Source organism: Pelophylax lessonae, assembly GCF_965119305.1.
Source record: "Pelophylax lessonae genome assembly, chromosome: 2".
Classification (NCBI taxonomy): domain Eukaryota; kingdom Metazoa; phylum Chordata; class Amphibia; order Anura; family Ranidae; genus Pelophylax; species Pelophylax lessonae.
In genome coordinates, this window is record NC_138769.1 from 717,308,921 (window position 1) to 717,331,229 (window position 22,309).

Here is a 22,309-nt window from a genome sequence, read left to right on the forward strand (position 1 = left end):
GAAATCTTCCACTGGGGACTCTGGGGGTCCCCACGGAATCCCCTTAAATTCCAGGAATTTTCTCTCACTTCCTGTTTGGCTATGGGGCAGGAAGTGAAGGGAAATCTATGGGACACATATGGTGAAAAAAAAAAAAAAAATCTGATGGGGGTTTTACCCCTCCCTTGCTCTATCCAAAATGGAAAAAAAAAAAATGTAGCACCCTCCTAGCTAGGTGCTAGGTAAAACACGTATGTGATCCTGTTCTGCTTATCAGGAGGGTCTGATCTTCAATTAGCCTGTCACATGTTTCCAAGTGTGATTCACTGGGTCTGAGGGAGTGTCCCCACTGCAGCCAATGAGGGAGCTCATTGGACAGTAGAGGAAACCTAGTCAGTGGAACACTTTGTTTTATGTCAGTTCCAGTGGGAGGGCATTCCTGCAATGCATCCTGGGATTGGGCATAAATAGGCTGACGGCTGTCTCTCCTGTTGCTGAAGAAGGTGGTCCAAGCAGTCGGCCTAGGGACCAGGGGATGAGCTGTGCTCTAGAGGATCCAGTGTGTGCTAACCAAGTGGAGCCATGAGGCAGGATTCTTCCAGAAAACAGTATTGTGAGTACCTAAGCATCTGCCCAGGGGTCTGCCTGAGAGAGGGGACCAATCCAGAAAGTTCAAGGGGATCCAAGAGCCAGCTAACCCAGAGTGTTACTGTAAAAGGGGGTGCCAAGTTGTAAAGCCCTGAAGATTAGGGGGTAAAGGGGATGCCAGGAAGGGCCATGAAGTTGCACAGCTGTACAGTCTACTTCAGAGGACAGCTACCTCAAGAAAGGAGTGTCTTGGGAAGCTAAAGGACTCTTTCACAGTCAAAAGGCAAAGTAAATTAAGCGACCTAGCCGTGACTAGCTCAACTCAGCGTTACTCAGCATTTAACCAGCGTTAAGCAGCATTTAAAATATAAGAAAAAAATCTGCGCTTAGGATGTAGATATAACAAACTAAAAAGTATGCTGGCTGCAGCTCACCTCTAAAACTATAATCCAGGGATATATAGTTAAATTGAAACAGTAAAATTGGAGGTAGATGGCGCTGTCTGCATGAACCGCTGTGTGAAATACATATAAATATACATCCTAATAGGCAGAATCAATAAGATCTTAAATAAAGTGCTTTATCAGTAAAATCCATATGAAATAAAGTGAATAGGTGCAAAGATGGGCTAAGACCCTTATCTGAAAGTGCTCAAATGACTGTACAAGGAAAGAATAGCCCCAGAAATAGGCTCAACTTCCTTAAAATAGAAAAAGTGAAAGAGTTGTTGGTGCAACTAAAATATGCAGTGACAATAGGAGAAGAAACAAATTAATATAACCAATCAGATAGTGAACAGTGTGGAAAAACCACACTGATACAGAAAATCACATATAAAGTGCTATAAAGATAATTATAATGAGCAGATAGGCCCAATAGGGCGTGCAACAAATGCAAAAAAGTATATTGTATATGATGCGATTCACCAAAATCGCATGCACACCAGACCACTCTACCAAAGTGCTGGATTGTGCAAAAAGAAGTGATAAAGTGCTCAATAGAATACACAGATGTTGAATAAATAAATATACATGTGTAAAAATACTGTGATAACGTGACTGAGAAAAATATAAGTGATGTTAAAATCCCAAACGCACAGATGCTGTAAAAAGTTCCATAAAAATTCTAAAAACACAGATGCTCTAAACAGTGCGATTTGATTTCCAAGCGCACAAATGCTATAGCAGATGAGGGTCCCAAAGACCCAAAATCCCACAACACAAATTCCTCAGAGGAAAAAAATGTCCAAAGTACATGCAACAACCAGATGTAGGACAGATATCCTTGGGATGTTCCCAAATCCCAGAAATTTATTTCAGTGCCAAGAGTAATGTATGTATCACAACCAGAGTGACTTCAGTGCAAGTGCCATAAAAAATTCCTCAGGTGTGCTTAGTGAAGTATGGTGGTCAATCGGTGCTCCCCGCACTCCCAGGACCGCACTTACCAGAGGTAACTACCCCTACAGGGGTAACAAGCCTGTGGGTAGTAATCGGCTGTTCTGCTCCTCAGATCCAAGCCCTCGGTCTCCCTGGGTGGTCTGGTCAAACTGGGTGGTATTCCTATGGATGGAGGCTGTAATCTGCCCGAATCTCTTCCCTCTAAAGATCACACTCTCTCAAGGTTCGGAAATATTCCAATGGTGTATATGGGGAAAGAAGGGGCTCACATAGTGTAATATCGTCGGTGTAAATCCAAAATTTTATTGAAATAATACTCACATAACACAATATAAAAACGGCAATGTAAGGTGCAGTAATGCTTGTAGCGGTGGCGCACTTGCGGGACACGGTGCGCTCCACACAACCGGATGTGCGTTTCACGAAGGCGGATGTGATGCAATGATGCTCTATGCGTTTCATCTATCCGAAGTCATTAGGAGTAGCGTCATCACGTCATCTCTGCCCATATATAGCAAAAGGTAACCAGGCAACCTCTAGCCGGCCAATAGAAAAATGCACGAAGAGCGGCCATTTGCGCCCTTATCTGACGTACACTGTTGCCGGGTAGAAAAAAACTTTTGTTAACTGTCAAATTAAAAACAAATGACGTATGCTGTTACCAGGCAGGATTCAATTCAAGGAAACCAGCATTGCATACAGAAACTAATACCGGATAAACAGCAGCATAATGCTTTTGCAAAAAGTATTGTAATAGCCAATAAAAATGGGGGATTGTACATCAAATGTACAACCCATATTATGCGGTAACTGTGTGGTATTTCACTACGTAATTAGTAATAATTTAGTCGTCAAATTAACCCTTAAGGTACCGGGTCACATTTAAATTAAGCATATAAACATCCTTAACAGTTCATATACAATTATACTAAAATTATATTTTAAAAACGTATTAATTAATGCGGTAAAAACTCTTTTATAAAAGCATATTAGGGCATACAAGCAATTAATTTCTGGTACAGGAGAGACAGCAATAAGTATAAAGAAATCGTTTCTCATATATGAACATATATCTATATAGGGGAATCAGATCTAAAAATATGGTAATGTGAAAAACACACCTCAGACCTGGAAAAATTAATAAATCTACAGGGTGCATATGTGAGAATATGAGTCACTGGAAGAATATTAATAAAAATCTACTAAAAATTAATCTTTTCAAAAATGTATTGAATATAGGGATAAAAAATAAGGATAAAAATTAATGAATCCAATAAAACCACCAATGGATATGTGTATATACATATATAAGACATTAGGAAGTAAAATAGGTGAGCCACTAAGGGGTACATAAATATACTACTGTTATATGAGGGTAGGAACAAATTAATGGTTGAGAATAACAATAAAGGACTTTTGGTAAATATCTTCTGGTTAAAAGTAAAAAATTAAATATTAAAAATTGGAGATAAAACAAGACCTACATTGTTTTATCTCCAATTTTGAATCTTTAATTTTTAACTTTAAACCAGAAGATATTTACCAAAAGTCCTTTATTGTTATTCTCCACCATTAATTTGCTCCTACCCTCATATAACAGTAGTATATTTATGTACCCCTTAGTGGCTCACCTATTTTACTTCCTAATGTCTTATATATGTATATACACATATCCATTCGTGGAACGCACATCCGGTTGCGTGGAGCGCACCGCGTCCCGGAAGTGCGCCACCGCTACAAGCATTACTGCACCTTACATTGCCATTTTTATATTGTCTTATGTGAGTATTATTTCAATAAAATTTTGGATTTACACCGACGATATTACACTATGTGAGCCCCTTCTTTCCCCATATACACCATTGGAATATTTCCGAACCTTGAGAGAGTGTGATCTTTAGAGGGAAGAGATTCGGGCAGATTACAGCCTCCATCCATAGGAATACCACCCAGTTTGACCAGACCACCCAGGGAGACCGAGGGCTTGGATCTGAGGAGCAGAACAGCCGATTACTACCCACAGGCTTGTTACCCCTGTAGGGGTAGTTACCTCTGGTAAGTGCGGTCCTGGGAGTGCGGGGAGCACCGATTGACCACCATACTTTACTAAGCACACCTGAGGAATTTTTTATGGCACCTGCACTGAAGTCACTCTGGTTGTGATACATACATTACTCTTGGCACTGAAATAAATATCCGGGATTTGGGAACATTCCAAGGATATCTGTCCTACATCTGGTTGTTGCATGTACTTTGGACATTTTTTTCCTCTGAGGAATTTGTGCCGAGGGATTTTGGGTCTTTGGGACCCTCATCTGCTATAGCATTTGTGCGCTTGGAACTCAAATCGCACTGTATAGAGCATCTGTGTTTTTTGAATTTTTATGGAACTTTTTACAGCATCTGTGCGTTTGGGATTTTAACATCACTTATATTTTTCTCAGTCACGTTATCACAGTATTTTTACACATGAATATTTATTTATTCAACATCTGTGTATTCTATTGAGCACTTTATCACTTCTTTTTGCACAATCCAGCACTTTGGTAGAGTGGTCTGGTGTGCATGCGATTTTGGTGAATTGAATCGTATACAATATACTTTTTTGCATTTGTTGCACGCCCTATTGGGCCTATCTGCTCATTATAATTATCTTTATAGCACTTTATATGTGATTTTCTGTATCAGTGCGGTTTTTCCACACTGTTCACTATCTGATTGGTTATATTAATTTGTTTCTTCTCCTATTGTCACTGCATATTTGAGTTGCACCAACAACTCTTTCACTTTTTCTATTTTAAGGAAGTTGAGCCTATTTCTGGGGCTATTCCTTCCTTTTACAGTCACTTGAGCACTTTCAGATAAGGGTCTTAGCCCATCTTTGCACCTATTCACTTTATTTCATATGACTTCCTCCAAAACAACAAGACCAGAGCACTTCTCTTTAGAGAACCTACTGAGTTTGAGAGGTATTGCTTGCACCAAACCCCACAAAGGGGAGTTACCTCACTGGCCTACAAATGGCTTAATGCCACAACTAGAAACTTTTCTGACTCCTACAAACGCAATTGGGAAAAAGTGCTCGGAAAATATATTTCTGAGACTCAATGGAGGAAGTCATGTGTTTTCTCGTACAAGTGTTCAATTAGTACGAAGTTGCAAGAGAATTCATTCAAAGTCAGAACTCAGTGGTATAGAACACCGGTGACCCTTAAAAAATGGTACTCCAACACCTCAGATAGATGTTGGCGTTGCAATACTGACCAAGGCGACTTTCTACATATATGGTGGTCTTGCCCTAAGATCCAGCCCTTCTGGATGTCAATTTCCCATTGGATTGAGCATGTAACAGGGAACCAACTAGAGCATGACGCATTGACATTTTTGCTCCATATAAATTCACTTTCATATAAAGAATACAAGTCCTCCTTAGTTAGGCATATGTTGAACAGTGCCAAGAGTTTAATTCCCTTGCACTGGAACTCTTCCAAGGTCCCCTCGATTAGAGATTGGATCATGAAACTTGACCAACTTTATGAAATGGAAAGGACAGTAGCTATGAAATACGAAAGAAATGATCCATTTCACAAGCTGTGGGCTAACTGGAAATTATTCACTGTTTCACAGGAATACCATGCACTAAAATTCTCCTTGTAAAGTAATTACATTAAGAAACTCTCCCCCTTTGATGCTTACTGGATGATGATCACTCGACCATTGCACCTGAGCACTTTAGGCGCACTCGGTGTGCCTATTGATCAATATCCCCCCATGCTGAAGGCCTTACACCATCCCCTTTTCTTCCCTCCCCCCCTTCCCCTGCCCCTCCCTTCTCATGTCTGTCTATCTGTCTCTCTTTCTTGTTTCTTCTTCTTCACCTACACTTCACCAACCTGGCGAGGCCTTACCTTACCCTCGTCAGGGAGATGAAGCTAAAACCTTAATTCAACGTCTACTATCTACGATGCCCAATAACTTTTATTGCTTCCTGGTCTATCTCTTTCTTCTGCTACGGGTGTAATAATTTACTATTTTTTGAAGATAGGTTTGATATTGCTTGCCTTTATTGGGTTTAGGGGTCACGGGGTTATTATGAATACTATGCCTCTGTATTTTATTCTTTCATATCTCCCCGGAATTACTTATATAGCCCTGTATTGCGATATATATATTCACGAATGTATGTTGAAATTTTTCTTTGTTGTATTTTGATTACTTCAATAAAGCACCTTTTTGTGTTAAAAAAAAAAAAAAAAAAAAAAAAAGATAAAGCACTTTATTTAAGATCTTATTGATTCTTCCTATTAGGACTGTATATTTATTGCACACAGCGGTTCATGCAGGCAGCGCCATCTACCTCCCATTTTCCTGTTAAGCAGCATTTAACCAGGGTTAAATAGCATTTATCAGATCGTCACTGCTTATTGCGCATAGTTTAGTTCTGTTGAAGTATCCCCCTCATCCCTTCTCCTATCCAAGTTCCTAATAAAACATAAAAACCAAAGAAACTGGACTGGTCCTTGTCTGAGGTAAAATCACTTGAAAACATGTCTGAATATTCTACTGATGCTAATGGTAACCCAGGGGAAACCGTCTTCATCAGCTCCCTTGGGAGTAGTGCAACAAAAATAACAGCTTGCCTATACTTCTACTTTAAAGATGATGGACTTACTTTAAAAAAGATGGAGATGAAATGACAGGTTAGGGGACACACACCAATTAAAATCTCAAAAAGAAACGTATTGTAGCATGGTTTCATAAACAATGACAGAAGGTTTATAACACCGTGAGGAAGCATTGGTGTGTTTTGCAATAAAGTTATCCTGGATTGGAAGAATTTCGCTCTGCCCCATCAGTTTTTGCGGAGGTGTAATGTGCAGGGATAGGCACGGACCAAGGCTGTAGCGGACATTTTCCAAAGTACAGACCTTAGTGAAGCACACCAAGGTACATTTCAAATCAAAACCATCAAAAAACACCCTGTCTACTCTCTACTTTAACATGACCCCCTTTAGAGCAGGGCAGGGTCCCCATAGATCCCCTTTAGTCTTACCTTTTCACTAATACTCCCTGTGCTACCAGGTTTCCCGTCACCACCAGGTACTCCAGGCTCTTCCTGCAAAAAATAAATATATATTTTGCCAACATGAGCCTCTTTAGAGCAGGCCAGGTCACCATAGATCCCCCTTCAGAGCAGGCCAGGCCAGAGTTTCCCACATACATCCCTTTTTAGAGCAGGCCAGGGCAGGTCCCCCATAGATCCCCTTTTAGCTCAGGCAGGTCCCCCATAGATCCCTCTTTAGAGCAGGCCAGGGTGAGGGCCCCCCATATAGATCCCCCTTTAGAGCAGGCAAGGGGAGACAGGTCCTCCAAAGATCCCCCTTTAGAGCAGGTCAGGCAAGGGTAAGGGTCCCCCATATTTATACATCCCCCTTTAGAGCAGGCACGGGCAGACAGGTCCACCGTCCCCCATAGATCCCCCTTTAGCACAGGCAAGGGCAGGCAGGTCCCCCATAGCTCCCCCCTCAGAGCAAACCAGGCCAGGGTTCTCCTCTCATATAGATCCCCCTAAGAGCAGCCCCCCCATAGAATTGATCCCCCTTACTTTGTGACCTCTTACTTTACTTCTCATACCTTACCACACTCCAGGGGCTACCTACAGCCTCTCTCCCAGTCCCCCTGTAAAGAATATAGTAATAGAATATGTTTTTCTCCAGTCCAGTCACTCCACCACAACCAACAGTCCTCCTTCTCTTCTCCAGCACTGGGCGGCCACTACATACACAGACAGTCCCTCCCCCAGCTAGGGCCCAGACATTCACAGAGAGATCCCTCCACGGCCATGCAGTCGTGCACGCAGGTCTCTCTCCACCACTACTACACTTTGTGGGCGGCGCCAGGCAGATCTAGAGCTGAGCGGGAGGCGGGAGCGGCCGAGCCGCGGGGCCTCGGGCCTGAGGCCCCGCCCCTGAGGCCCCGCCCCTGAGGCATCACATCGGGGATTGGTCTGAGACTCTCAGCAGAGTCAGTCAGAGACAAAAAAGTCAGTGGTGGCGGACCCTGAAAGGACTGCTCACGAACACCAGTGTCCGTGTGCGGACACCTTGCTGACCCCTGGTAATGTGGTGGTATTATACTAAAAGTGATTGTTGTTTTATCCACTGCACCCCGTCCTCTTCCATTTTGGAACAATATCAGTCAGGTTTGTTTCCCTGCTTGTAATATTCCAAATGCTCCAGCATGATTATTGATACAATAACAATATTTCTTCAGTGCTCTTAAAATCCCACACCTCTTTAATAGGTGCTTCTGAGAATAAACACACATGCCACCTCTGTGCCTCTGCCGCTTTCTAAGGCCGCGGCTCCCAAGTTTGGCACTCATGTGCGAGTTGGTAGAGTAGGGACGGACAGGTACCCCATCTGTTAGGGACAGTGATAGCAGTAGAGAAAGGTTTCTGATGAGGACAGAAAGAATAGGGGAGCATTCCTCTGGGCATCATCTCACTTGGGCACAGGATGGCCAGGCCGCATTCTGCTCTTTTACCAAACGCTGTCAGTATGGCTGATACCTGCTCTCTTCTCATTACTGGAAACCATAAGTGCACCTGGTTGGGCAGTCTTCCCACTGGATCTGTTGTGAACTGTTGCTGTATTATTTCAATACGGGTTTTCCATTGCACCTGACTGTGTAACAGATTGCCGCCGCTCTACGCTACACCCCACCTACAGGTGTTCTGATCTACCTGCAAGCAATCAAGACCTTTTTGTTGGTTACAGAAGCTTGGTTGAATTTTATGAAAGAAAGTAAGAAGTGGAAGGGCAGGAAGCAAACATGCCAGATCCAGGCAGACATGGGAGTAAGTCACACATGTGCAAGTCACAAGCAAGTCTCAAGTCTTAACCTTCAAGTCTCAAGCAAGTCGCAAGTTACTGTGGCGAAAAGCAAGCAAGTCACGTTGAGTCCCTACTAGAAGTCAAGCAAGTCAAGTCAAGTCATTTATTTTGGTCAAGTCACAAATCAAGTCAAAATACTGATCTACCCCAATTTTCACCTTTAAATGAGTTAAAAATCAGTGGCCAGGAAAGGTTTTGTTTTATTTTCAACATGAACCACTTTAATACAGGGCACTTCACTCCCTTCCTGCCCAGGCCAATTTTCCCCTTTTAGCGCTGTTGCATTTTGAATGACAATTGCGCAGTCATGCAACACTGTACCTACACCAAATTTATGTCATTTTGCCCCCACAAATAGAGCTTTCTTTTGGTGGTATTTGATCACCTGTGCGATTTTTACTTTTTGCTAAACAAATAAAAAAAGACCGAAAAGTTTGAAAAAAAAAAAAAAGTTTTTTTGTTTATGTTATACAATTTTGTAAATAAATATGTTTTTTCCTGCACTTATGAGCACTGATGAGACTGCACTGACAGGCACTGATGAGGAGGCACTGATGAGGAGGCACTGATGGGGTGGCACTGATGGGGTGGCACTGATGGGGTGGCACTGATAGGCGGCACTGATAGGCGGCACTGATATGCGGCACTGATAGGCACTGATATGTGGCACTGATAGGTAGCACAGATATGCAGCATTGTTGGGCACTGATAGGCGGCACTTCTGGGCACTGATAGGCGGCATTGATGGACACTGATAGGTGGCACTGACGGGCACTGATAGGTGGCACTGATGGGCACTAATGGGCACTGATAGGCAGCACTGGTGGGCACTGATGGGCACTGATGGGCGGCACCGGCGGGCGGCACTGATGGGCACTAATGGGCACTGATAGGCGGCACTGGTGGGCAATAATGGGCACTGGTGGGCGACACTAAAGGATGGCAATGATGGGCACTTGTGGGCAGCACTGATAGGGAGGACACTGGTGGGCATCACTGATGGGGAGGGCAATGGGGGGCTCCCTGAGCCCTGATTGCCATCCCTGGTGGCCATAGTGGGCATCCCTGGGGTCATAGTGGGCATCCCTGGGGTCATAGTGGGCATCCCTGGGGTCATAGTGGGCATCCCTGGTGGATCTAGTGGCATCCCCCCCCCGAGGGTCTGCACTGGTAATCAATGATCTGATTACCAGTGCCGACCCCCCCCCCCCCCCGTCAGGGGAGCCGCTGATCGGCACTCCTTTACTCGTGCCTGTCAGGCACGAACTAAGGAAAGCCGATCAACGGCTGTTCCTATTTACTATGTGACCAGCCGTGATTGGACGCGGCTGATCACATGGTAAAGAGCCTCCGTCAGAGGCTCTTTACCGAGATTGGAGATGCAGGGTGTCAGACTGACACCTCGCATCACCGATCGCCGCTCTGCGCGCCCCCGGGGGGCGCCCAGAGCTGTGTTATCCTGCCGCCGTCATATGACGTCCGGTCAGGATAACACAACCACATTCCCGCCGTCAATCTGTAATAGGGCGGGCGGGAAGTGGTTAAGAAAACTGCTTAGTGTTTTTTTCTTGGCGTATTAAAGAAACACTTTGAATGCCCAAACAGCTCAAAATCCTTCGTCCGGTCATGTTTCAACACCACAGTCACGAAATACATGTTAAGTATTTCCATTGTTAAACAGCCAGTGTCCTGAAAATCAGAACACACTGAGGTGTTTTAAGTGACTGTGGTGTCAGAAACATAACAGGCACATTGATTTTGCTTTAACACATCTTGAGAAAATGCAAATATATAATAACTTAAAAAAGTAAAGTCATTTCGAGTCATAGGTCTCAAGTTAAAGTGAAGTCTCAAGTCAAAGTCAAGTCTCAAGTCATGAATACCAAGTCAAAGTCAAGTCGAGTCTTTTATTAATTTTAGTCAAGCAAGTCTCAAGTCCTCACACTGGTGACTTTAGTCTGACTTAAGTCAAGTCATGGGACTCAAGTCCCCTACCTCTGGATCCAGGCGCATTCCAAAAGATGGAAAAACACACATGCAGGTATCTGTTGGTGCAAGAATTATGTCCTGATGTCAGGCAGTGGTGGTTGCAGGGTTGCCAGGGTTGCAGCAGTCACACTTGCAACTGGGCCCTGGAGTTCTGCCACAGAAGGGGGGCCCACCCATTCTGGCTGTGCTACTGTCGCTCTCCCGCCATCTGTTTGTTCTGCCGTGCAGTGATGCAGTGCAGCCGGCCAGCCTCTGAGGGGAGGCTGAGTACCATATCATTGGCGCCTGGACCACCCTGCCTATCCTCTCCAGATGCCGATTTATGGACAGAGGCAGAGGTGGGCACTGACAGAGAGTCAGCTGACCAGCTGACAACAATAGAGTGAAAAGGGGAGGAGCTCTCCCCTCTGCAAGGAGACACTATGACACAGAGGAATCCCTGCAGGCACATGAACACTGAGGGGGAATCGCCTTGATGACCAAGTAATTGAACTGATTCCATCCTCCACAACCTGTGCCTCTTACTGATCACACCCCCCCTCCCCCACCACAGATCTAATCCCCATCCCCTCCACAATAGAGGTGATGGGGGATAGAGATGAGATCTGTGGTGGGGGGGTGGCACCACCACTGCCACTGCTGCCACCCTCTTCCCCACCACTGCCACTAATCCCACCCCCACCTTACTGCCACTTCTGACACCCCCTCACCACCACTGCCACTGATCCCACCGCCCTCACCACCACCACCGCTGCCACTCATCCCACCCCCCCTCACCACCACCACCCCTCACCACCACCACCACCACTGATCCCACCCCCCTCACCACCACTGCCATTGATCCTACCGCCCTCACCGCCACTACCGCTGCCACTCATCCCACCCCCCCTCACCACCACCACCCCTCACCGCCACCACCGCCACTAATCCCACCCCCCCTCACCACCACCACCCCCCACCACCACCACCGCCACTAATCCCACCCCCCTCACCACCACCGCTGCCACTCATCCCACCCCCCCTCACTACCACCACCACTGCCACTGATCCCACCCTCCCTCACTGCCACTGATCCCACCACTGTCACTACCACCCCCACTGCCACTGATCCTACCCCCCTCATCACCACTACTGCCACTGATCCTATCCCCCTTACCACCAAAACTGCTGCCACTGATCCTACCTCCCTCACCACCGCTGCCACTGATCCCACTCCCTTCACCACCACTGCTGCCACTGATCCAACTCCCTTCACCACCACCGTTGCCACTGATCCCACCCCCCTCATCACCATCACCGCTGCCACTGATCCCACCCCCCTCACCATCACCACTGCCACTGATCCCACCCTCACCACCACTGCTGTCACTGATCCCATATCTTTTCCCCACCACCGCTGCCACTCATCCCACCCCCTTCACCACCGCCGCTGCCACTCATCCCCCCCTTCACCACCACCACTGCTACTCATCCCATCCCCCACCACAGCTGCCACTAATAACACCCCCTTCATCTCCACCACCACTGCCACTGATGCCACTCCCTTTACCACTGCTGATACTGATCCCACCCCCCACCCCCCTCACCACCCTCACCACCACCACTGCCACTGATCCCACCCCTCTCACTATCACCACCGCTGCCACTGATCCTACCCCCCTCACCACCACCACTGCTGCCTTTGATCCTACCCCCTCACCACCACCACCGCTGCCACTTATCCCACTCCCTTCACCACCACCGCTGCCACTGATCTCACTCCCTTCACCACTACTGCTGCCACTGATCTCACTCCCTTTACCACCACGGCTGCCACTGATCCCACTCCCTTCACCACCACCACTGTCACTGATCCCATCGTCCCTCACCAGCACCACCGCTGCAACTGATCACCCCCGCACCACCACCACTGCCACTGATCCTACCCTCTTCACCATCCCCACTGCCACTGATCCCGCCCCCCTCATCACCACCACCGCTGCCACTGCCCCCCCTCCCTCACCACCACTACCGCTGCTGCCACTGATCACCGCCCTCACCACCACCACTCCCGCTGATCTCACCCCCTTCACCACCACTGCTGCCACTGATCCCACCTCCCTTCACCACCACTGCTGCCACTGATCCCACCTCCCTTCACCACCACTGCTGACACTGATCCCACCTTCCTTCACCATCACAGCTGCCACTGATCCCACCCCCTTACCACCACCACCGCTGCCACTGATCCCACCACCGCTGCCAATTATCCTATCCCCTTCACCACCGCCACCACTGCTACTCATCCCATCCCACCACAGCTGCCACTGATCCCATTCCACCACTGCTGCCACCCATTCCACCACTGCTGCTGCCACTCTTCCCATCACACCACTGCTGCCACTCATCCCACCACCGCTGCCACTCATCCCATCCCACCACTGCTGCCACTCATGCCATCCCACCACCGCTGACACTCATCTTATCCTATCACTGCTGCCACTCATCCCATCCCACCACTGCTGCCACTCATCCAATTCCATCCCATCACTGCTGGCACTCATCCCATTCCATTCCACCCCATCCCACCACCGTTGACACTCATTCCATCCCATCCCACCACCTCTGCCACTCATCCAATTCCATCCCATCACTGCTGACACTCATCCCAACCTATTCCATCCCATCACTGCTGCCACTCATCCCATCCCACCACTGCTGCCACTCATCCCCTCCCACCACAGCTACCACTGATCTCACCCCCCCCCCCACCACCACCGCTGCCACTCCTCATATCCCATCGCATCCCATCCCACCACTGCTGACACTCATCCCATACCACCACTGCTGCCATTCATCCCATCCCACCACAGCTGCCACTGATCTCACCCCCCGCCACCACCACTACTACCACTGATTCCATTCCATCACCCCATCACTTCCACCATTGCTGCGTCTCATTCCAACCCCATATCCCAGGGGGCACATGCCTCACCCCTGTACACCTGGAAAGGAGGGGCGGCAGAGCAGCATATAGAGGATCAAACCCCCTCTCTGCTACAGGAAGAAAATGAAGAGGATAAGTTCCTCTATATGCCGCCCCTTCTATCCAGGTGTACAGGGGTGACGCAAGATTCTAGTTACGCCTCTGATGTCAGGTCTTGTGTTTAGGTTTATTTTGACAAAATGTTCCCGCTGTGGTCAGCTGTAAATGTGGTACAACATTTTTCTATAACATTATACAGAAATTGAGACTAGTAACCCTTTTCCTCATATGCGGGTCCTATGTATAGCTGGCTTTAAAACAACTCTAGGGAACCAAGTAAATACACACAGTCATATTGTCCACTGATAGGCTAGGGTTTTTATTTTTATTTTATTTAATCTATAGCTGAATTAGGAGCTCTGCTTTAATCACTTTTAAAAAAGGGTGCAAATGAGGGTGCAAAAGTTTTGTGCATGTTTACGGAAAACATTATCTCTTATCCCATAAATGAGAGGACTGATAAATCTTGGAAGACACATAAAGAAGAAGAAGTTGAAGGATGGAACAAAGGTGTAGTCTTTTTTCAAGTAAATGTCTGTGAAAATGTAAGAGAAAGACATCATGCACAAGAAAAGCTGAAATGCGTGGAGCAGGACAGTTTTTCCAGCCTTAAAGGCAGAAGACTTCCCGGAACGTATTTGTTGAGCAGCCAGCATGACCCTGATATAGGTGAATATGATTATTAGTCCCACCGTGGAGAAGCTGAGGATGGGGACCATAAATCTTATGATGCTTTGTACTTGGTTCTTTGAAAAAAAGAGCCAGTTACATATCATATAGAGATAGTAAAAGTCTCTGCCAACAGAGAAATTCAATGCAATGAAGTCAACGCCAATGGGGACTAACCCCAAAGCCCACATTAGCACAATCATATAATTACACCAGCGGACGCTGCAAGTTTCACCATGTCTTAATGGGTAACAGATTGCTATATAACGCTCTACTGACATAATGGCCAGGTTGTAAGGCGTGACGTAAAAGGAGGAATTCGTAAAGGTAATGATGGCATAGCACACTGGCGCTGGCATGTACAAACGGTAAACGGCAGAGACAAACAAAACAAAAGAAATCAGCAGATAGAACATATCATTGACAAGCATGTGAACAAAAAGCACATAACGGGCCGTTTCTTGTAGTTGTGGTGAGGTGAGGTAGACATTGAGTATCATGGCCAAGCAGGGGTAGAAAACTGTGAAAGATAGCACAATTAGGTTTAAGAGGATCAAATGTGCAATTTCTGGCTGATTGAATGGAATGGATCCTTGAGTTATAATACTGTAATTGGTTGAGAGGTTGACCATGTCTCCGTAGTTGCAGATCCTCTTGATTTGTCCTTGCGTATTTGCAATTTTGAGGCTTAAAAAGAATGAAAAGATTGATTTTAAAAGATGATATTTGTAATTTTTGATCCTACATGCAAAAACATTTATTTTTTAGATTTATACAGTACGTGGATGAGATCACCCGCTGCTTTCTTAGCAACCAATGACAGCTGGAAGCTGTTACATACATCAATGCCGAACAGCGATCATAACTGAGCTTATCTCTAATAGCAACCAGCAACTTGACATGATAAACATCTTGTTCAGAAACATGTAATATACAGCACAGCTCACAGAGTACAGTGGTCAGAATATGTACAACATGGCACATACAATATTGGGGCCAGGAATATGTAACCTACAATGTAGCTGACTATTGGTAATCAATATAACATACTCCCTCCCCAGCACTGGTAGTCAGTGGCAATGAAAATTTACCTTCCCAAGCACTGGTGGTCAGTAATACTAAGAATCACCCTGCCCCAACCAATAATCTCATCTCTCCTAAGCATTGTTGGTCATTGGCACTCACATCTCCCCCCCCCCCCCCCAACCAATTATTAGTGGTCAGTTTAGAGAAATATGTGATACCACAGCCAGAACTATGCAGGAGATAGTCCCAACACTGCCACAGAGCCGGTGCAAGGACTTTTGACACCCTAGGCAAAACCACATTTTGCAGCTTCCCTTGGCTCCTCCCCTGACTCCACCCCCTTTGCCCTGCCCATGTATAAGGTGGGGATGGAGGTGACGGGGGTGGAGATTTTTGCGGCGCCTCTCTACCTTTTTCTTCAGCCGTGGTTCACAGGCCTGCAGGCCTGCACCTGTGTTCTGGACCCAGCCTGAAGACAAATAGTGATGGCACTAGCTCCCTTCCTCACGCCAGCCCTGGTCCGCAGGTATATGGATAGGCTAGGGTAGTAAATAGACAGGGTAGGATAGTATATGGACAAGCTAGGATAGTATTAATACAGGCTAGGATAGTATATAGACCAGCTAGGGTAGTATACGGACAGGCTAGGGTTGTACAGTGCATCCGGAAAGTATTCACAGCGCTTCACTTTTTTGTTATGTTACATGCTTATTCCAAAATGGATTCAATTCATTATTTTCCTCAAAATTCTACAAACAATACCTCATAATGACAACCTGAAAGAGGTTTGTTTGAAATCTTTGCTAATTTATGAAAAATAAAAATCGAAAAAATCCCATGTACATAAGTATCACAGCCTTTGGTCATTACTTTGTTGAAGCACCTTTAGCACCAATTATAGCCTCAAGTCTTTTTGAGTATGATGCTACAAGCTTGGCTCACCTATTTTTAGGCAGTTTCTCCCATTCTTCTTTGCAGGACCTCTCAAGCTCCATCAGGTTGGATGGGGAGCGTCGGTGCACAGCCATTTTCAGATCTCTCCAGAGATGTTCAATCGAGTTCAAGTCTGGGCTCTGGCTGGGCCACTCAAGGACATTCACAGAGTTGTCCTGTAGCCACTCCTTTGTTATGTTGGCTGTGTGCTTGGGGTTGTTGTCCTGTTGGAAGATTAACCTTTGCCCCAATCTGAGGTCCAGAGCACTCTGGAGCGGGTTTTAATCAAGAATGTCTCTGTACATTGCTGCATTCATCTTCCTCTTGAGCCTGACTAGTCTCTCAGTTCCTGCCGCTGAAAAACATCCACACAGCATGATGCTGCCACCACCACCATGCTTCACTGTAGGGATGGTATTGGTCAGGTGATGAGGGGTGCCTGGTTTCCTCCAGGTTTTCCTCCTGGTTTCCTCCAGACATGACGCTTGCAATTCAGGCCAAAGAGTTCAATCCAAAAACGTGGGGTGCTTCCCCCTTTAAGGAGGGGTGTGGGGGTGGGGGGGGGGGGTGGGAGCAGCAGTGCAGTTCTCTCAGGACATAATTTATATATATGATAAAGACAAATTTACATCAATCATAAAAAAATAAAAATAAATGATATGACAAAGATTGCAAAACAATGTATATCCGTAACCTAAAAGTCCTTATAGTGCTTTCGAAGCCCTCTTCACAGATCTATCCTTTATTGCCAGAGCTTTCTTTTATACAAACTTCGACCTCCCTGGTAGCATCCAAGTGTTTGTCAGCTCTCAGTAAAGGTCAATATTTCCTGATTATTTTCTCCACCTTTTTATGCAGGAGACTGCAGTTTAATATTATAGATTTATATATATAGATTTATATCATCTTCTTCCTGCTTCCTCTTATCTCCTATCTCTATCCATTGTTCCCACTTCTTTATTCTTATCTTTCAATGAATCCACTCTTATTACCTTTTTTAATAAATCTTTGGCCAAACTCTCACTCGCTCTTCATAATCTTTTTTTCTTGTGCACTATGGTGTTTTCCCATGTGCTTTGGGCATATTCACAGCTGCTAAGAGAGGTTTTCAGTCTCTTAAATGGAACGCACAGGGGCAAAACTACAGGGGTCGCAATTGCAACTGAGCCCCATGCTCCAGGGAGCCCGTGAGGCTCCCCTATATACCTGTGTAGCGCTCTACAAGACTCTGGTTTGGCCACATCTGGAGTATGCTGTCCAGTTCTGGGCACCGGTCCTCAGGAAGGATGTGCTGGTACTGGAGAGAGTCCAGAGAAGGGCAACAAAAATAATTAGGGGAATGGAGGACATCAGCTATAAGGAAAGACTACAAGCACTGAACTTATTCTCTCTGGAGAAGAGACGATTGAGGGGGGATATGATATCAATGTACAAATATTGTACTTGCAACCCTAGCATATGGAAAAACCTATTCAGAGAAAGGGAATACAATAAGACACGTGGCCACTCACTAAAACTAGAGGAAAGGCGGTTTAACCTTAAAATACGTAAGGGGTTCTTTACTGTCAGAGCTGTAAGGATGTGGAATTCTCTTCCGCAAACAGTCGTGTCAGCAGGGGGCATTGATAGTTTCAAAAAACTATTAGATGGGCACCTTAACCACTTTAATACCAGTCACGTAACCTCTACGTCATCAGACTTTGCGGGGTTATACCGGGATGATGCCTCTAGCTAGAGGCATCATCCCGGTACCGTTGTTTGAAGCCGACGGTCGGCTTTCCGTCGGTAACGATCGATGCGGCTCGGGAGCCGCTCGATCGTTACCCGGGGGGGCGGGAGGGGACGTCCCCCCCCTCCCGCCGCCTTCCGCGGCTTTGCTCGGGGCTACCGTCCCACCGGGAGCCCCGAGCACCCAGCCGGCACGTCCGCCGGCTGGATGGAGTCCCGATGAATGCCGGAAACGGCATCGATCGGGTCTCCGATGACGTAACCCGGAGGCGGCGTCCATGACGTCACGTCCGGGTTACTGTGCTGCAAAAGGCGGCAGATTTGAAAAACGGCTGTATGCAAAAATGCCGTTTTCGGCGTTTTGCATACAGGGAAGTGTAGTGGAGGGGTCTAGGGTCTTTTAGACCCTCGATCCCTCCATAAAGAGTACCTGTCACGACATATTGCTGTCACCAGGGATGTTTACATTGCTTGTGACAGCAATAAAAGTGATCAGATTTTTTTTTTTTAAAAAACCTGTAATAAAGTTTAAAAAAAAAGAAAAAATAAATAGGAAAAAAAAAAAAAAAAAATTTAGCCGTCCCCGTCACCGTTAGCTCGCGCACAAAAAAAAACGTATACGCAAGTCGAGCCGCAAATGAAATCGCTGTTCAAACCACACATGTGAGGTATCGCCGCGATCGCCAGAGCGTGGGCAATAATTAAAAAAAAAGAGCTACACTCTAACTCTAAACTGGTAACCGTTAAATAAATTTAAAGCGTCGCAGATTGAGATCTCTATTGACCGTAGTTTGTCGCCATCCAACGGGGGGGCGCAATTTTAAACCGTAACATGTTTGGTATCTATTTACTCGGCGTGACATCATCTTTCACAATATACAAAAAAAATGGGCTAACTTTACTGTTTAGTATTTTTTAAATGCAGTGAAATGTGATTTTTCAAATTTTTTCCAAAAAAATGGCGTTTTAAAGACCGCTGCGCAAATACCGCGTGACAAAAAATTTTGCAATGACCGACATTTTATTCTCCAGAGTCTTTGCTAAAAAAATATATATAATGTTTGGGGGTTCTAAGTAGTTTTCTAGGAAAAAATACTGGTTTTAACTTGTGAACAAAAAGTGTCCGAAATAGGGCTGGGGCTAAAGTGGTTAAAGACCACAACATAGAGGGGTATACAATGTACGGTTAACAGCAAACACACACACACATCATAGGTTGAACTGGATGGACTGGTGTCTTTTTTCAACCTCACTTACTGTGTAACTATGTAACCTCTTAAGGCACTGCCAACCCACCTGGCTGCAGCTGCCCCTTTCACTAGCCCTCCAGGCTAACTTTTCCCCAAAGTCCTGCAGACTGACACTCTCTCCACAGTCCTCCAGTTTGACACTCACCAGCCCACCCAGCTGACTCTCAAGAGATCTCCCGGACGTGCTGACCTGCTCCCTCTGTCCTCTCACATCCTCCCATGCCTCCAGGAAAGGATTCCTCCTGTGTGTTGTAGAGGTTACCTCCAGCACCCCAGCCCCAAGCCTAAAGTCACCCCTCCCCCAGACTAGGGGATGCCCTCAAAGGTCACCGACACCCTCCTCAGCACTCCTTCCCCTTCTTCCACCCGACTGCCATGCTGGTATGAATCATGCTCATTTTTGGGGGGGATCTATCCCCTACCAGCCCATTTGCTGGAGAATGGCCCTCATAAATATGCATGACAACCCCTCCTAGCTTCTACCCACTATGTCTCCAATGTTCCAGAGAACAGGGGGTGGCACCAGATGAGCTGCCAAGATGAGTCATCCAGCCTCCCTGAGTCACTAATCCCTGACCCAGATTAAGCCCAGATTTGGCTTTCAGCAAAGCCAATTTACCTACACTAACAACTAACTATGTACACCTAGCTAGAGGGTTCTACACCTGGATAGGGGGGCAGACGATCCCCACCTGGGGTCCATGAGGCTCCCCTGTACACCTGGATAGGAGGGGCAGCCAATAGAGGAAACCCTCAATTTTCCTCCTGCAGGCACTGAAAGCCTGCTTCTCCTTTTCTCCCTCCCACAAGCATTCAGCGGCTGCAGGAGAAAAATAGAGGTGATCAGTTCCTCTGTATGCCCACTGGTCTCCCATCCAGGTCACTTGACTTCTGCTGGCCCCGGGACCCTGTGTACCCCACTGGCCCCCCTATTTCCCTCACAGCTTGGCTGGCTTACCCCCTCCCTTCTCCCGCTGGCTGCTGCAGGGGATGTGTCAGGATGGAGAGCGGGGAAGGGGCTGGTAAATATGTACTTTACCTGTCCCTTCCTTTTCTGAATGGAAAGAGTCAGTTATCCGTACCAACCACTGACTCTGTCCATTCATAACCGAAGCATGAAACAGGAAGCTCTGTACAGCTGAATCTGCAGAGTGAAACATCAGATATTTGTTTAGACCCCTGCTATCTCACCAAAGCCCCCCCAATGGGGCTCCTAAAAAATAATAAAAAATAAAATTTGCAAAAAAATAAAATAAACAGGTAAAAAAAAAAAAAACTACAGAGACCAGTAGTGGAACTACCAGCACTTGTGACCAGGCCCTGGCATTCCACCATCATGGGGGGGCTCCAAGACGACAGGAACAAGTGAAAGTGTCCTTATGGGGACCACAATAAAGGGCCCCGTGACAGGAGTAAAGGGCCCCTGAGATCAGTGGGAAGGGCCCTGGGCTCGTCATGGTTTCTTGCATAAGGGCCCTGAATTGGTGGATGATAACATCAGATCTGTCGAAGGGATCTCAAGCCATCTGGAATGGGGTTATTATGTGCTTTTGGACTATGTTGCTATATTTATTTATTTTAATTAATTAGAGATACTTATATATGGCTCCATATTTTGAGGTGAGGGCCTACCTATCACGGAGGTGGAGCATGCTTTGTTTTATATGTTTGCTGTGGAGCCCTGGAGTAGTGGTGACACAGAGTCTAATATATATTCACTTTGAATGGCCTATAAGGATGTTTAAGTCACAGATGTACATTGTTTCAATTATTGTGAGAGAGAGAGAGAGAGAGAGAGAGAGAGAGAACAAGCAGATTGTACCTTAAATTGTTTTTTGCAGCAAATGGAAAAATTAAACTACTTGCCAGAGCAGCTTTTTTAACCTTTTTGGAGAGGCAACTATCTCTGAGGGGCAGAGCGTGCAGATTTAACTTACAATAATTAAATTAGACTGAATGTTTGCATAGATATCATAAAAATATTGTACAGATTTAAGAGAATCTCATTCTTATAGATAGGTGGCAGAGTCTTATTTTTCTGACAGATTTTCAAAAAGAATTATTTACACAGAAATTGAATGGGTCTCATCAGAGGCCATTTGAGAGGAAGAAAGCAGGCAGGCTCCATCTGTAAATCCAAAAACTCAATTTTATTCTTTCGGGGAGAGAAAAATGTTGTAGCACTGTCCCCATAGGACTTGCTGTGTGATGACTTCTTGGGCCTCTTCTGATTACCTGCAGACAGTCACATAGGGGTAGTTCACACATTCATCCTTACTTCCAATGGCTCGTTACTCAATAAACAGTCCAGGGGTTTTTGTTTTTGATATTTATTGTGGATCTTGGATGGAAGAAGGGAATAGTGGGATACTGCAACTTGAACTATTTACAGTTGAGAAGGACATCTCTCACTTGGCCTCACCAGGTTACTTGTGGAATTGGTCACACTGCTTTAACCATACTGCCACGTGTCTGGAAAGGGTTAAGTATTCTTGCTCTCTCTCCAGCAACAGACTTGGTGAACTACATTATAGAAATATAGAAACATAGAATGTGTCGGCAGATAAGAACCATTTGGCCCATCTAGTCTGCCCAATATATCTGAATCCTATGAATAGTCCCTGGCCCTATCTTATATGAAGGATAGCCTTATGCCTATCCCATGCATGCTTAAACTCCTTCACTGTATTTGCAGCTACCACTTCTGCAGGAAGGTTATTCCATGCATCCACTACTCTCTCAGTAAAGTAATACTTCCTCATATTACTTTTAAACCTTTGCCCCTCTAATTTAAAACTGTGTCCTCTTGTGGTAGTTTTTCTTCTT

General features: G+C 45.9%; 1 protein-coding gene across 1 annotated transcript; it reads right to left on the bottom strand.

Annotated features, from left to right (window-relative positions):
- Positions 1-14,251: 14,251 nt before the first annotated feature.
- Positions 14,252-15,178, bottom strand: LOC309548266 (odorant receptor 131-2-like; the record flags this gene model as incomplete). The annotated part of the gene is made up of 1 exon (XM_082248213.1): positions 14,252-15,178. The coding sequence occupies one exon, from the start codon at positions 15,176-15,178 to the stop codon at positions 14,252-14,254; it is 927 nt and encodes a 308-aa protein (XP_082104339.1).
- Positions 15,179-22,309: the final 7,131 nt, after the last annotated feature.